The following is a 13,723-nucleotide window of genomic DNA, read 5'->3' as shown; positions in this document are numbered from 1 at the left end:
GGTAGGTTAGGAATCATCTTTAATTTAGGAATGGGAGTGTGACCTAATCGAAGGTGCCACATTTATAAAGTTTGATCAGTAGAGGTGTGAGTGTGATGTGCAGAGGGGGATGGACTGGACTCAGTGGTGACTAGATAATAAAGACCATTCTTGGCTATACCTTTTCCCACAATTTATTTGGAAGCAGTGTTTATTATGTAGCAGTGTGTTGGGAAAAATTGGATCTCACATTTGTTATCTTTGATAAGCTTTTGTACAGACAAGATGTTATGCTTAAAGTAAGGCACACACAAAACTTTATCAAGAAACAAGTTATTGGGTAATAGGGTGGTACCTATATGAGAAATTGCAGCAGTATCCCCATTGGGTAGATTGATGGTTGGCAGATGAGTGACTTGAACAGCATCAGAGAGAATTGACATGTAGGGAGTCATGTGATCAGAAGCCCCCGAATCAATAATCCAATCCTGAGTTTGTATAGCAATCTTTTTTGATGACAGCATGCCTGAGAAATGAAAGTCAAACTCTTCTGCAGGTTTTGTGTTATTTGACTGGTTGATTTGCAACTGAGGCATCAATTGAGCCAGTTGTTCTAATTGTTGTGGTGTAAACAGGAGCCCACTTGAGTCTTGTTGTGTGAAAGAAGTCTGAGCAGTAGCTGCCATTTTTGGTGTAGGGGGCCTTGCACTTGTCCATCTGGTGCCACTTACAGAGTTCTGTGTAACTAGAGGTATTCTTGGTCTATTGTTGAAGGTTTGAGGAGCATTGCCTCTGTGTTTTGGATGCCACCTTGGGTAGCCAATGACAGTCCAACACTTATCATTGGTATGACCTCTTACTTTACAGGCACTGCATATCAATGTTCTGTCTTTGGTCTCCACATTTTTGCTTTACATTGCCATTAAGTCAGTGCTTGATTTAGAAGCCTGCAATAGTTCCCTTTGTGCTTCTTCCTGCTGCATAGTTGCAGAGGCCATCTCTACTGTTGCTAAGGGTGTGGTCATGAGAATCTGACTCCGCAGAGCACTGTAAGCTTCATCCAATCCATTAAGGAACTGGAATAGTCTAGCTTCTTCTTTTTGTTGTTCAATTGTATCCAACAATTTATGTACCTCTGTAGATGGATTATTGACTATAGGGAGCTGATTCATAGCATTCAGCTCTTCCCATAATGATCTCATAGATGTATAATATTCATTAATAGTTGAAGAATTTTGTTTGTTTTCATACAAGTCTTTGCTGATCTTGTATTTTCTAGAACCATTTGTCAAAGCAAAGCGTTTTTCAAGAATCTTCCATATATCGGAAGTATTAGACATATACATTATAGATTGACGTATTGTAGAGGAAACATTAGAGGTGAGCCAGGCAATTACCATATGATTGCAGGTCTCCCACATTTCAGACTTGTTCTCATCGTCGGTTGGTTTCTAGACTGTGCCAGTTACAAACCCCAGTTTTCTTTTCGAGGCTAGATGAATCTCCATGGATCTTGACCAGGATCTGTAATCGGCTGAGCCTTGCAACTTTTCTACTTGAATAGAGGTTGCATTATCATAAGGATGCAAAAATAGAGGGTTTAACATTTCTTGATATGTTATACGAGCTGGGGTGCCCATATTAGTCGAAATAAGGGTAGAAAGGAAGAATATTTAATATTTTGAAAAAGGGTTTAGAAGTAGATCTATAGATCTTGAAGAGAGAGAGTGAGAAAGAGAAAGAAGAGAAATAGAAGGAGACAAATGTTCAAGAGATTACAGAGTGATCTTTACCATTCCCTGCTGCACACACTGGCTCTGATACCAAGAACATTAACATTCTGTGATCAGCTCATAGTGCAAAAGAGAATGATAAAAGTAAGAACACGGAGAGGATAAGGAAGAAAGGCTGCTCTCATTTCATAGAAAACTATCATATAATCATGTCTGAAATCATTACATCCATAACCTTAAATAGGCCAAATATTCATAAATAGCAAAATGCATAAGGACAGTAGTACGTTAACAAATTTGTCTTGTTTGTGAGTCATACGCTCCATACATGAAATGCCATATTAGCCCTTCTATAAATTTCAAATAAATAATATACAATCTGAGGTTTTAACAATTGTAAATAAACAAACTTCAATAAAAATAATTTTTAGAGTTATGCCATCTCATAGAATAAAATTCAGTACGTTTGTAATTAACAGTTTACAATCTGAGACTTTAACAATAACCAAAGAAAAGGTGAGCTTGGTTAATTCCAAAACTAAACAAAATTGATCCAAATAGTACAAACTGATTACGTATAAGAAAATAGCAACTAAAATAGAGCAACTACTTTAAAACCTTTCCAGGGTAAAGGAACAGCGTTTTAAATTCAATGCACAAGTATCATGAAGGTGGTAAAACATCTGCTCAAAAGACAACAACCAAGCATGTTGCCTATGTAAATTTTTAACAGACAATTAACAAACTCAGATTTAAACAATTGTAAAATGTAAATAGATGTTTTATAAAATTAAACATCTAACTTGGCTCCAAGTAACTATGTCAAGTATTTCTTATGCAATGCAACAATAGCAGGATTCTGTTCTTTCAATCCAAGCAAGTCCAGTAACATGGAGGTAGTAGATGCATCTGCTTTAAAGTCATGAGCACGCATCTGATCAGTGAGTACACATGCTTCACTGTACTTCTTACAGTGAAAGCAACCGCGAATAAGTGTGTTGTAGGTAACCTCATTTGGCAAGCAATCATTAACTTCCATTTCCACAAACAGTCCATTCACTTCATCCATTAACCCCTCTTGGCAAAACCCTTGGATCATCATTGTGTATGCCTTGACATCAGGCCGCAAACCTTTAGAAGGAAGGCTGTGAAAAAGAGATCTCGCCCTCTCAAATTGTCCATCCTTGATTAATCCGTCAATCAATATCCTGTAAATACGTATATCGGGAATAAAGCCAACGGATTCCATCATTTGGAAAAAGGACAGTGCTTCAACAACATAATGGTTCTGGCAAAGACCACGCAACAAGATAATGCATATAACGTCATCTAGTGTAAGAACTTTGGTCAGCATCATCTTCTCTTTAAAAAAATTATGTGCTTCCACGTGTCTTCCTGTATGAAAATGACCTTGCAATATTGTATTATAAGTCTCAATAGTTGGTGTCAAACCTTCATGGGGAAGTTGTTGAAAGAGATCTATTGCTCTGTCCACTTTCAACTTCTTGCAATAACCATTGATTAGAATATTATACGTATGGATATTGGGCACTATCCCCTTCATCGTCATAGTTTTAAGTACTGCTAATGCTTCATCAACTTCTCCCAGCAAGCAGTATTTATCCCTGAGTGCACTATAAGTGACTACATCAGGATAGTGGCCTCTTTGAATCATTAACTCTATCACATCCTCGGCATCTTTAATCATTCCTTCTTTTCCATATGCATCAACTAAAATATTGAAAGTACGCACATTTGGAGAGATGTTACTCATATCCATCTCTTTTAACAATCCATTGACATCCTGCCATCTATTAAAGTCGCACATGCCTTGGATTAATGAGTTATAAGTTATAACATCTGGAATTATACTTTTCTGAGTCATTTGACGAAGGAGACCCAATGCTTGTTGGATTTGATGACACTCTGCTGACATCAACTAACTAATTATTAGTAATTAGTCTAATCAGTTAGTTAGTTAGTCAACCTAAGCTTACCTATATATAAACAAATAGAATGTTGTTTCTTATTCACTAAGTCTTGTAACCATCAATATTTTGTAACTAACTCTGAGCATCAATACAATCTGTACATTTTCCATCTTCTTTTTCAAGCTAGCTATAGTTTCACATGGTATCAGAGCAAGAAAAGTACAGATCCATGGGATAGACACTTACAGCTTGGCATTTTCATAGATTGGATCGAATTTCAGCATCGATCCGTATCAATCTCTCTCGATCTGCATCAATCTCTCTCGATCTGCATCAATTTCTCCTGTCAATCTCTCTCGATCTGCATCAATCTCTCTCGATCTGCATCAATTTCTCCTGTCAATCTCTCTCGATCTGCATCGATATTTCTCGTTCTCGCTGATCTCTCATCGGTTTTCTTCTTATCTTGATCTCAATATGTTATTTTGATCTTTATATACATTCAATCTTTTTTTTTCGTGCTTTCTTAGATTGTTCATCATCAAATCATAATATCATTGTGGTTTCTTCTTGGTATCATCATCATATCGAATTTATGTTTAGTGTTCATTGATTGAACGCATCATCATCATCCTCTTTTCATTTCTTTCGTGATTTCACTGAAAATTACTTAGTTCTAAGTCACAATCCTGGATAATCATTAGACAATTCTGGTGGATATTTTCACTTGATTCACTATTTCAATGGCTGAGTCATCAAATAATGGTGACAATACTGAACATCATGAGAATAGTTATTCTCAATCCAATCAAGACAATCCTTTACATCTCCAATCATCAGATAGTCCTGGAATGAAGTTAGTCAGTGAGCCTTTTGATGGCACTGGTTTTAGCAATTGGAAACGCTCCATAACAATAGCTCTCTCTGCAAGAAACAAACTAGGATTTGTTGACGGATCCATCCTTAAACCTGTTTTAACATCACCTAATTACAAGAGTTGGTCCAGGTGCAATGACATGGTTATATCCTTGCTTCTTGGTGCTTTGTCGAAAATAATTGGACATAGTGTCATATACTCTAATTCTGCTCATGAAATGTGGTTGGAATTGGAAGAAAGATATGGTGTTTCTAGTGATGCACAACTATTTGGTCTTCACAAAGAACTTGCTGAAATTTCTCAAGGAAACAGTAACATTGCAGACTATTTCACAAAAATGAAAATGTTGTGGGATGATATTGATGCATTGTGTCTGATTCCAGTTTGCTCATGTGGTTGTCAATGTGGAGCTTCACAAAAGCTGTCTAAATTCCAACAAGATCAGAGAATTATTCAATTTCTCATGGGCCTGAATGAGAGTTTTAATGTCATAAGAGGATCAATTCTGATGCGTTCACCTCTCCCCTCAATTGGTCAAGTTTACAGTCTTTTACTCCAAGAAGAAACTCAAAGGGAGATACATTCCACTGGACAATTTTTACCAGATTCTGCTTCTCTAAATGCTTCAAGATCTCATAACTCTGGGAATTACAATCATCAAGGAAATACTGGTAAAAGGTTTCAAAGTGATGCAAAGAAACTGATCTGTAATTACTGTAAGAAACCAGGGCATATTGTTGATAAATGCTTCAAGTTACATGGTTTTCCTCCTGATTTCAAGTTCACAAAATCAAAAAGGATGGCTGCTAATGTTGAACTGACTAATCAATCTGGAACCAACTCTACTGTCAGTAACCCTGTTCCACATCAAGCTGCAGGCACTTCTGGTCTCTCTGGGCTTACACCTGATTTTTGTACACAACTTATGCAGCTACTCAAATCTGCTCAGCCATTATCTGATGCTGCATTCTCCACCCTACCCTCCAACTTGAGGGAGGGTGTTGGAGTTGATGACACTCTGCTAACATCAACTAACTAATTATTAGTAATTAGTCTAATCAGTTAGTTAGTTAGTCAACCTGAGCTTACTTGTATTGAGCTTACTTGTATATAAACAAATAGAATGGTGTTTCTTATTCACTAAGTCTTGTAACCATCAACATTTTGTAACTAACTCTGAGCATCAATACAATCTGTACTTTTTCCATCTTCTTCTTCAAGCTAGCTATACTTTCACAATGCTTGATCGAGTAATCTACATTTACATAAGCAGTCAATGATTGTGTTATAAGTTACTGTATTAGGCTTGCAACCTTTCTTGTCCATATACTTGAACAACTTAACAGCCACAGAAGGATGACCTCTCTTGCAGAGGCCGTCAATAATAGTGGTATAGGTGACAACATTGGGTTGAATGTCATTGAATCCGAGGAGCTTGTTGAATATGTTTTGAGCCTCCACAGGCTTATCCTGGGAAATGAGGCCCATAATGAGAGTGTTATATGTAACCCCATCAGGAAGAAAACCGCGCTTGATGATTGCAGGCAACAGAGAGAAGGCATAATCGACACGATTCAAATGACAAAATCAATTGATGGCGGTATTAAAGGTAAATACATTAAGAGGGATGTTTTGAGCGCACATATTCCTAAAGAGGGAGACTGCTACAGAGTGTTGTTTCATTTTAACGAGGGCGGCTAATAGCTGATTAAAGTCGATAACATTAGGCAGAGGTTTCAAGTGGAGCATTTTATCAAACATAACAAGAGCATCATCGAGTTTATCGAAACCAACCTTAGATTTGTGAAGAAGTAAATGTCGAAGTTTGGCATGAGGTGAATAAGGAAAATGAGGTTTGGGATTATTAGGATTAGTTGATAAGTGAGACTGTGAAGTAAAATCATTGGAATAATTAGCATAAGGACCAATTGAATGTTTACCGGATCTATGAATTGGAGAAGTGGAAGCACGCCTCATCATCATCATCATCATCATCATCTTTCTCTCCTATCTATGTTTTACACTTACTGACTCCGACAACATTTCCTTCAAACTTACTCAACTTCCAGTTTCCGCCAATATTCAGATTATAATATCACACTTAGACAAATTTAAAACTTACTTAAAATGTTGTAGGAAAATACTACTGCAGAGGTTTTCATCAATTATGATCTTTTTAATTATTTGGACAAAAATACCTTATAAAATATTTGCAAAAAGTAATTTTCTCCAAAAATTTAAAAGAATACGGTTGTACTCGATATAACCAGGTGTAACTCAAATTTAATCAAAAATAATTTCAAATACAAATAAAAATGATGTCAGTCATTTTTTAGAAAAGGTAAAAAAAATAACTATATTTTGTTAAATACCGTAATTATAATTATTTATAAAATTCAACAAAATCACATTAAAAAAAAGAAATTTAGGAAAGGTAATATTTTGGATAATTTATCAATATTAAAGCGGCAACTCTGTAATGTTTAAGAAAATATTAATATAGTAATTTGATTTGAATCATATTCCCATTCACTTAATTTTATTGAACCAACTCTAACCATACTTTGTGCTCATTTGTTTTCATTTGGCAAGTGAAAGTTAGTACACACTTCCCCAAAACTACTTCAGGAAAGATTATACAACATATAGACCTTTTTTTACTAATTCAAGATATATAAACTTTGCTGCATAGTTCAACCAACCAAACATAGGAACTCCCACTCTTATTACGTACCTCTTGATCAGTGATAAGTGATAACATAGATAATTAGACTAAAGGATCATCAAGATCTGTGTGAAAAATACAAGTGTTCAATACAAAGAGCACAAGCTAATCACTTGCCAAGTAGTTTTAGGTGTTCTCTGTACCTGAATGAAACTCTGTGTGTTAAATAGCCATCTTCACAGGCATACATGCTACCAAATTCACATTTTCACAAATGTGCTCGTGTTTTAGATCACATATAGAATTAAGAAAGTAGCACATATTACATATATCCATTTCTATTTTGCCAACCTTGTCTCTCCCAAGCAATTTAGTATCTAGAGTAGCACACAAAAAGATCACATTATCGCAAAAGTTAAACGGATTTAGTACCCAAATGTTACCATCTTCCAAAAAATACCCACCTTAGTTCCATAGTTCTAATGATTCTACCATATTAACGACATTTCTGAAAGCTAGATACGCAGTACCAGTCCATCAGTGCTTGGCAAAAGAAGATGAGCTGCAAAAATTGACAACAGAAGATGTAAAATATATTAGAAGCATATTGACAAGGAAATCATAAGAAATTATTTGAGTCATTTGGAAGCATATAGGCTATAAGATTTAACACTTATAATGTTTAAAATGAATTTGTGGCGTTAATATGAATATGTGGTGTCAATTCATGAATAAGATATAGGCTTTGGAGAGGAATTACCAAAGATATCTGAACTTTTCTATTTCTTTTTTCAGACAGTGTCATCCACTGCCACTCGTATAAACTAGGTTGACAAGTCAAGCGTAAAGGGCTTACTTCGAATTTAGATCAGTGAGATTCTTGGAAGCTCGGAAGACTCAGCTGGTTAAACAACTTCAAGACATGATATTTGGAGGCTGAGTAGAGAACCCCAAGAGCAAATCCATCTTTACGATACTGCATTGACCCAAAGTTAGCTACATTCCGTAAGTAATTGTTATCTAAGACATAAGTCTAAATAAGAAAACTTGGCAAAAAACAACTGAAATTAATCACAAAAAAAAACTGCACCTCTTCCCCTATAATAAATACTTCAACATCAACCCACTGAGACATCTGAAAACCAGTCAGCCTTCCCTTTCCCTTATAGCGAGCAACCTAAATTCCGATGAGGATCATGAGCCACTTAAAAGATTGAAGAAGACAGGCGATAGATTTTAAAGAGTACATAAAAGTGTTTAATTTCACCTAAACATACAGTACATAAATTGAAGTCTGAGACAACTTACTGCTCCAAATTTATCTTCTAAAACAGACCTTGGGGAAAGCTTATATTTCCCCCCCACTCTTGCTTTCAGTGCTACCTGTAGAAATTAGATACTACTATTTGATTTGTATATGTTTATCCCCCTGATATAAAAACGAAAAAAGGGGGAAAAAGCAATTCCATGTACTTGTCTTCTTGGAAACCAAATTGACTGAATATTTTGATAACTGACATTTGAATTTATAAAAGGAATTAGAGTAAAAGCAATGCAAGAACAGAAAGAACTAAGTAACCTCTTCTCAAGAGATTCATCTTTAGTTAACTTAGGCTATCGGAGATGTTAATAAATAGACAATCCATAGCATACGAAACTTGATCTTTACACAGACCTCGTATGACCAGGTTCACCATACACCTATGTGCCTGTATCAACTTTGTATGTAACAGTTTAAAGAATTTAGCTCAAAAGTATCACATGTTGACAATTTGTAGAAGAGACAATATTTCACTCAGACGACTACAGAAAGCAGGTAAAGTTGGAAAAAAATAAAAAAGAATTCACTTGTAACAAGTGCTCCACATATTTATCAGACTCACGACAGGATGCTCTTTATGTTTCATACATATGTTCTAGTTTCTAGTACTCACACATTGTAATGCATTACATCATTTTAAAAATCACATAGAAGGCTCCCCGAATTCCCAGATAAACTGAAGAGTTGGAAAAAAAAGAATCTTAGTCTGCAAGCCAATTGAAATTGAACAAAATGAAACAAAAGATTCATCTACATGTCACTAAAGAGATGAAAATATAATGTGATAACATTCCTAAAAGGAGACATGGAAATGGTATTAACGATACATAAATAAAGACATGTGCTTATGTAAGAAATAATTTGCCTGCCCAGCTGGCACATCAGGATCACTGGTCAGTTTAACAGCTTCAACATAATCGCATGACTCAACCTCTGCAGGACCATCTGTTTCACCAATTTCTTGCCACTGGCCAAACTTCTGTGTGAACTGAATAACTTCAGTAACAAGGTAACCATTCGAGGAAGTGTACAATCCTAAAAATCCAAGTAACTAATGTTGGAAGCAAAAACATATTGATACATAAAATAATTATAGATACAAATACTTGAAAAATAATATAATTCCACACCGTTCAAAGGATCTGATGACACTGTAACATCTATCTTGTTGAATGTTGTTAAACCAGATAGTACCGGTTGTCGATTTAAGGCTTGACTGCACATAGCTGGCCAGAATTTACCTCGATCTTCTTTCTGTAACATATATACAAACAGGCTGAAGGATAATATTTCTACATTGATGGTACAATTTCAATACAAGAAAGCAGAATATATATGCAGCATAAATAAACCTTATTAGGCTTCTCGTTGCCCATGCACTCAGCAATATCAAGGATTACATGGTCTATTGAGCGATACCCTTTAAGAACATTATCACCGGACTGATAATCTTCTTCTTTCACAGTCAGACTGAACGAAAAGCAACCTTTTCTCTCTAGCTCAGCTGGCACTCGACGTAACTCTTTCCCCAATTTCCGTGTATTTTTCTCTTTCTTATTTCGTCCTTTTGTTTTTTTGTTTTTCTTCTCTTTAAAGTTTCCGGTAGCAAAATTAATCCAGATTGCAGTTTGGACTTTGTCATCTCCTCTGTTCTTCCTAAGTTCATTGAATCCCATATGCATGATGGGGTTTGTAGCATTCAATGGATTCAGTGCAACAAAAAGATTCTCAATTCCCTCAAGTGCAATGTCCACATTGGATTTAACTTCTGGTGCCAAATGGATTATGGGCATACTTAATCGTTTTAGATCTGGTTCATAATCTATGCCTTTACCATCTTGAGCAGCTGCCTCGTGCTTCAAGTAAGTAGCCTACAATGCATGTACGCTTGAGTGTATCACAACTTAAATAGCAAGTAGCCTAAATACTAGTATAATCACAGTCTTTCTGAATCCATCTATGTCATTGGAAAGAATTCACATGGATTAAACTTGGTAGAGTCAGTAAGAAATTTCAAAAATACCCAAAACTATCATTTTAAGATTATGTAGTATGTAATATTCAATCTTTTGATGTAAAAGCAGGCAGAGCTGTAATTCCTGCACAAGTACCTGCTTCTTGTCTTTACTTTCTTTACCACTAGTGACATATAATTCAAACAATGAGGTACCCATCTTGGCAGTTGCAAGTTGCCTGAATCCAAACATTATTGCCAACAGTTAACACTACATAAATCATATTGCAAGTCATGGAATTACATTATAGAAGCTTCCAGATTAAAAAATAGAATGAACCAACTAATGGCAGAGTGCACATTAGTAATATGATAATGAAAATTCCAAGTATGGTTGCCAACAAAATGTAGTGGTATGCATCAACAGGCAAACTATAGAACAATGAACTGTAAACAAACAATCTCCATGATTTACCTGAGGTGAAACAGATGATTTCCTATGATTAGGTCACATATTGTTTCAGGCTTTCAGCGTCCATGAATCGTAAAGTAATATTGTATTAGCAAGTAACATTTGATTAAGTACCGGTGTTACACTATATTCTACAACATAATTAAAGTAGAACAGAGTTATTGACCTTACCAAGGACTATAACTTCGAGCCAGGTATCTTCCTTGTTCTGCACGTATTTGGATAATGTGACCATAAGGATCTTTGCCGTCTTTGGAAACCCCAAACCACCATCCCACCTGGGGAAAAAAATTATGAAGAAAACCGATATTATGTAATATCAGTTACACATACAATTGAATCAAACGGTTACATACTTAATTAGCCATGATGTTAGAGAATCCTCAAACACAACTTTCTCAGACTTAAGCTCAAGTTTTTAATCATTTGTAAATTAGCACAACAATACACTACTTCATTAAAGTAACTAACTTCTTAAATCAAATACATTCCAGATATCTGCTGCTGTGCTTCTTAATCACCATTGGTTTTAATTTCCATAATCAGCATTAAACTGCCAATATAAACATCAAACTGTAATAGGTGAAGTATCTTTCACAATTGTATTTGTCACCAGATTAGCATCTGTGTAAAAAAAGTAAAGATGAGGTAACAGAAATAAATTGCAACTGAAACCCAACTATTGAATACTTGCATCTTCTTTTTTAAAACATCAGAACACATATATATGCTTAGGAAACCCTCTAAACCAAAGATTCAGTTATGAAACTTATTGAAGATCAATAACTGTTTAACAAGTTAACAAACTATTTTAATATATATTTAATATATAAAAAGATTTGTGCCGCTAGTCTGCTACATTTTTCAAACAAAATTAGTGTAATTTCCATTCTCGAATATATAAAAAGAGAGAGGAATTAAAGAGTAAAGAAATCATGGTGATAGCTACATAGAATAAGAAAACAGAGAGAAAAGGGCACATCTTTAATTTAGAATCACCAATATCATGTTGTCTTTAATTTAGAAAATTGTGGAAATGGTTCAAGTAACAGTTTCATTTTTACAAATATCATGTATATTTTTCTATTGACAACTACACAGTGTTATATAATGAAGATCATATATGTGCTTACACACTACATACTGCATCTTAGCTGCATAAGATAACAATTGATGATCTTCTATATATAGGTAACAGAGTAATTAAGTATTGTTATATAAAGATAACATAGAAGGATATAACAACCAAAGGCCAACTTCACTAGTCACGTAGTCACATCTTCTTTGTTATAACATAGCAAATGGACACCTACATATGCCTCAACCTAATATCCAGTTGCACAACTAATCAAATATCACTAACTATTTTTTAAGTTAAGATGTAAATTAGATACACAACTAATATAGCAAAGCAGTTGTCTTGCTAACAAGCTGTTTTATTTGATGAACTTTATTTTCCAATACAGAATATAAAATTGTAAGTTTCACTGTCACTGGATCAAATTATGCTTGAAAATATGATAACTGAATATAAGAGGGTAATGAAACACACAAACGCAAAACCAACTTCTCTTAGTAGCAACTCACAACAGATTCATGTCTTCTTCCTTATACATTAAAACACAAAAGAAATAAGAATACTTACAAAAAACTCAATCAAATATTTAGATCCGGCATTTGTGATAAACTAATCTAAATACACCATAAATGCTCAACAAACTTTTTGATTATCAAAGTGGAATATCCTTTAACACCAGTTACAATTTCCTTAAACATAACCGTGCTAGTGAGCAAAGTGTAAAACTTCTCCAAGTCACACAAAATCTAAAAATAACTCGAAATAAATTCGCGTTCTAGTAACAGAGTCGCATCTTTCTTTGTTCATACATCAACATATAAATTATTAAACACTGGCATAGATAGGCATATACAAAATAAATCATGAATAAGAGTAATAGGCATACATACAACAAATGAATAACAATAATCATATACACAACAAATACATAACAAATAAAATCATATATCTACAAGAGATTAGCTTGGATAACTCCAAAATCATCAATATTATATATGAAAAAAATTACGAGAAAAGAATAAGCATCTTCTACAGCCTGAGGCTCTTTCTTTGAGACATCGATTTTGCTGGAATCACTGAGTAATGCACTAAAAAGCATAAAATAGAGTTATAATTAGAAAAAATAAAAAGTGAAAACATGAGCATGTAAAGACAAAAGCTAGGGTTTGTAAAAATGTAAAACCTCAAGTTAGGGCTTGGCGGAGATGAAGATGGTGAAGACGCCATTGAAGAGATATTTTTGAAGTGAATGTGTGTGTGTGTAAGTGTTTATGTCAAATGTGTGAGTAAGAGAAATGAGTGTATGATTTGATAATATGTTTGAGCAGTGCTAAAATACACCAGCTGGCTACTGTCACAATGCAACACAAAATGTGTGATTGTATGTATATATGAGGCTAGAGTGTAGACCCTGTTTTTTGCAGAGTGCAAGTACAAGTGATGGAAACCTTGTTTTGATGGTTGATATCCTACTCTGTTCGCTTCAAATTCACCATTTCAAATTTACTTTAACATTATTATTTTTGTGTAAACTTCTTTTTCAACCCAACACTAAATTTTGTATTATTTTGATATTACACCAAAAATTATATTGGTGTGCCCCACAAATTTTTAGAATTTTCTGTTAATATCAACATTAATCTTATTCCCATTACCTAAAATAAAATTATTCATTTTGTATTCTACTAACTTTTTTATTTTTATACTACTTTA

At 34.6% G+C, this 13,723-nt stretch overlaps 1 protein-coding gene and 1 pseudogene across 6 annotated transcripts; both read right to left on the bottom strand.

Annotated features, from left to right (window-relative positions):
• Window positions 1-2,318: 2,318 nt before the first annotated feature.
• On the bottom strand, window positions 2,319-6,621 carry LOC141701483 (uncharacterized; annotated as a pseudogene).
• Window positions 6,622-7,269: 648 nt separating this feature from the next.
• Window positions 7,270-13,450, bottom strand: LOC141665941 (protein EXECUTER 1, chloroplastic-like). Of its 6 annotated transcripts, none has more exons than XR_012552151.1 (12): window positions 13,194-13,450; window positions 13,020-13,098; window positions 11,104-11,210; window positions 10,618-10,699; window positions 9,859-10,377; window positions 9,637-9,760; window positions 9,372-9,541; window positions 8,494-8,568; window positions 8,276-8,362; window positions 8,042-8,161; window positions 7,650-7,747; window positions 7,270-7,562 (listed from the first exon to the last, which is right to left on the bottom strand). XR_012552151.1 is itself a non-coding variant. In XM_074471947.1 (12 exons), exons 5-11 carry the CDS (start codon window positions 10,678-10,680, stop codon window positions 8,054-8,056), a joined length of 1,146 nt encoding a protein of 381 aa, XP_074328048.1. In that variant the 5' UTR covers window positions 10,681-10,699; window positions 11,104-11,210; window positions 11,404-11,485; window positions 13,020-13,098; window positions 13,194-13,450; the 3' UTR covers window positions 7,275-7,747; window positions 8,042-8,053. The 6 variants fall into 6 exon arrangements, 4 of the variants coding, with proteins under 4 accessions (XP_074328031.1, XP_074328048.1, XP_074328041.1 ...); XM_074471947.1 differs by adding an exon at window positions 11,404-11,485 and having other exon boundaries at window positions 7,275-7,747; XM_074471930.1 differs by having other exon boundaries at window positions 7,274-7,747.
• Window positions 13,451-13,723: the final 273 nt, after the last annotated feature.

This window comes from Apium graveolens, chromosome 1, assembly GCF_009905375.1.
Source record: "Apium graveolens cultivar Ventura chromosome 1, ASM990537v1, whole genome shotgun sequence".
Taxonomy (NCBI): domain Eukaryota; kingdom Viridiplantae; phylum Streptophyta; class Magnoliopsida; order Apiales; family Apiaceae; genus Apium; species Apium graveolens.
This window is presented reverse-complemented; position numbering and strand designations above follow the sequence as displayed.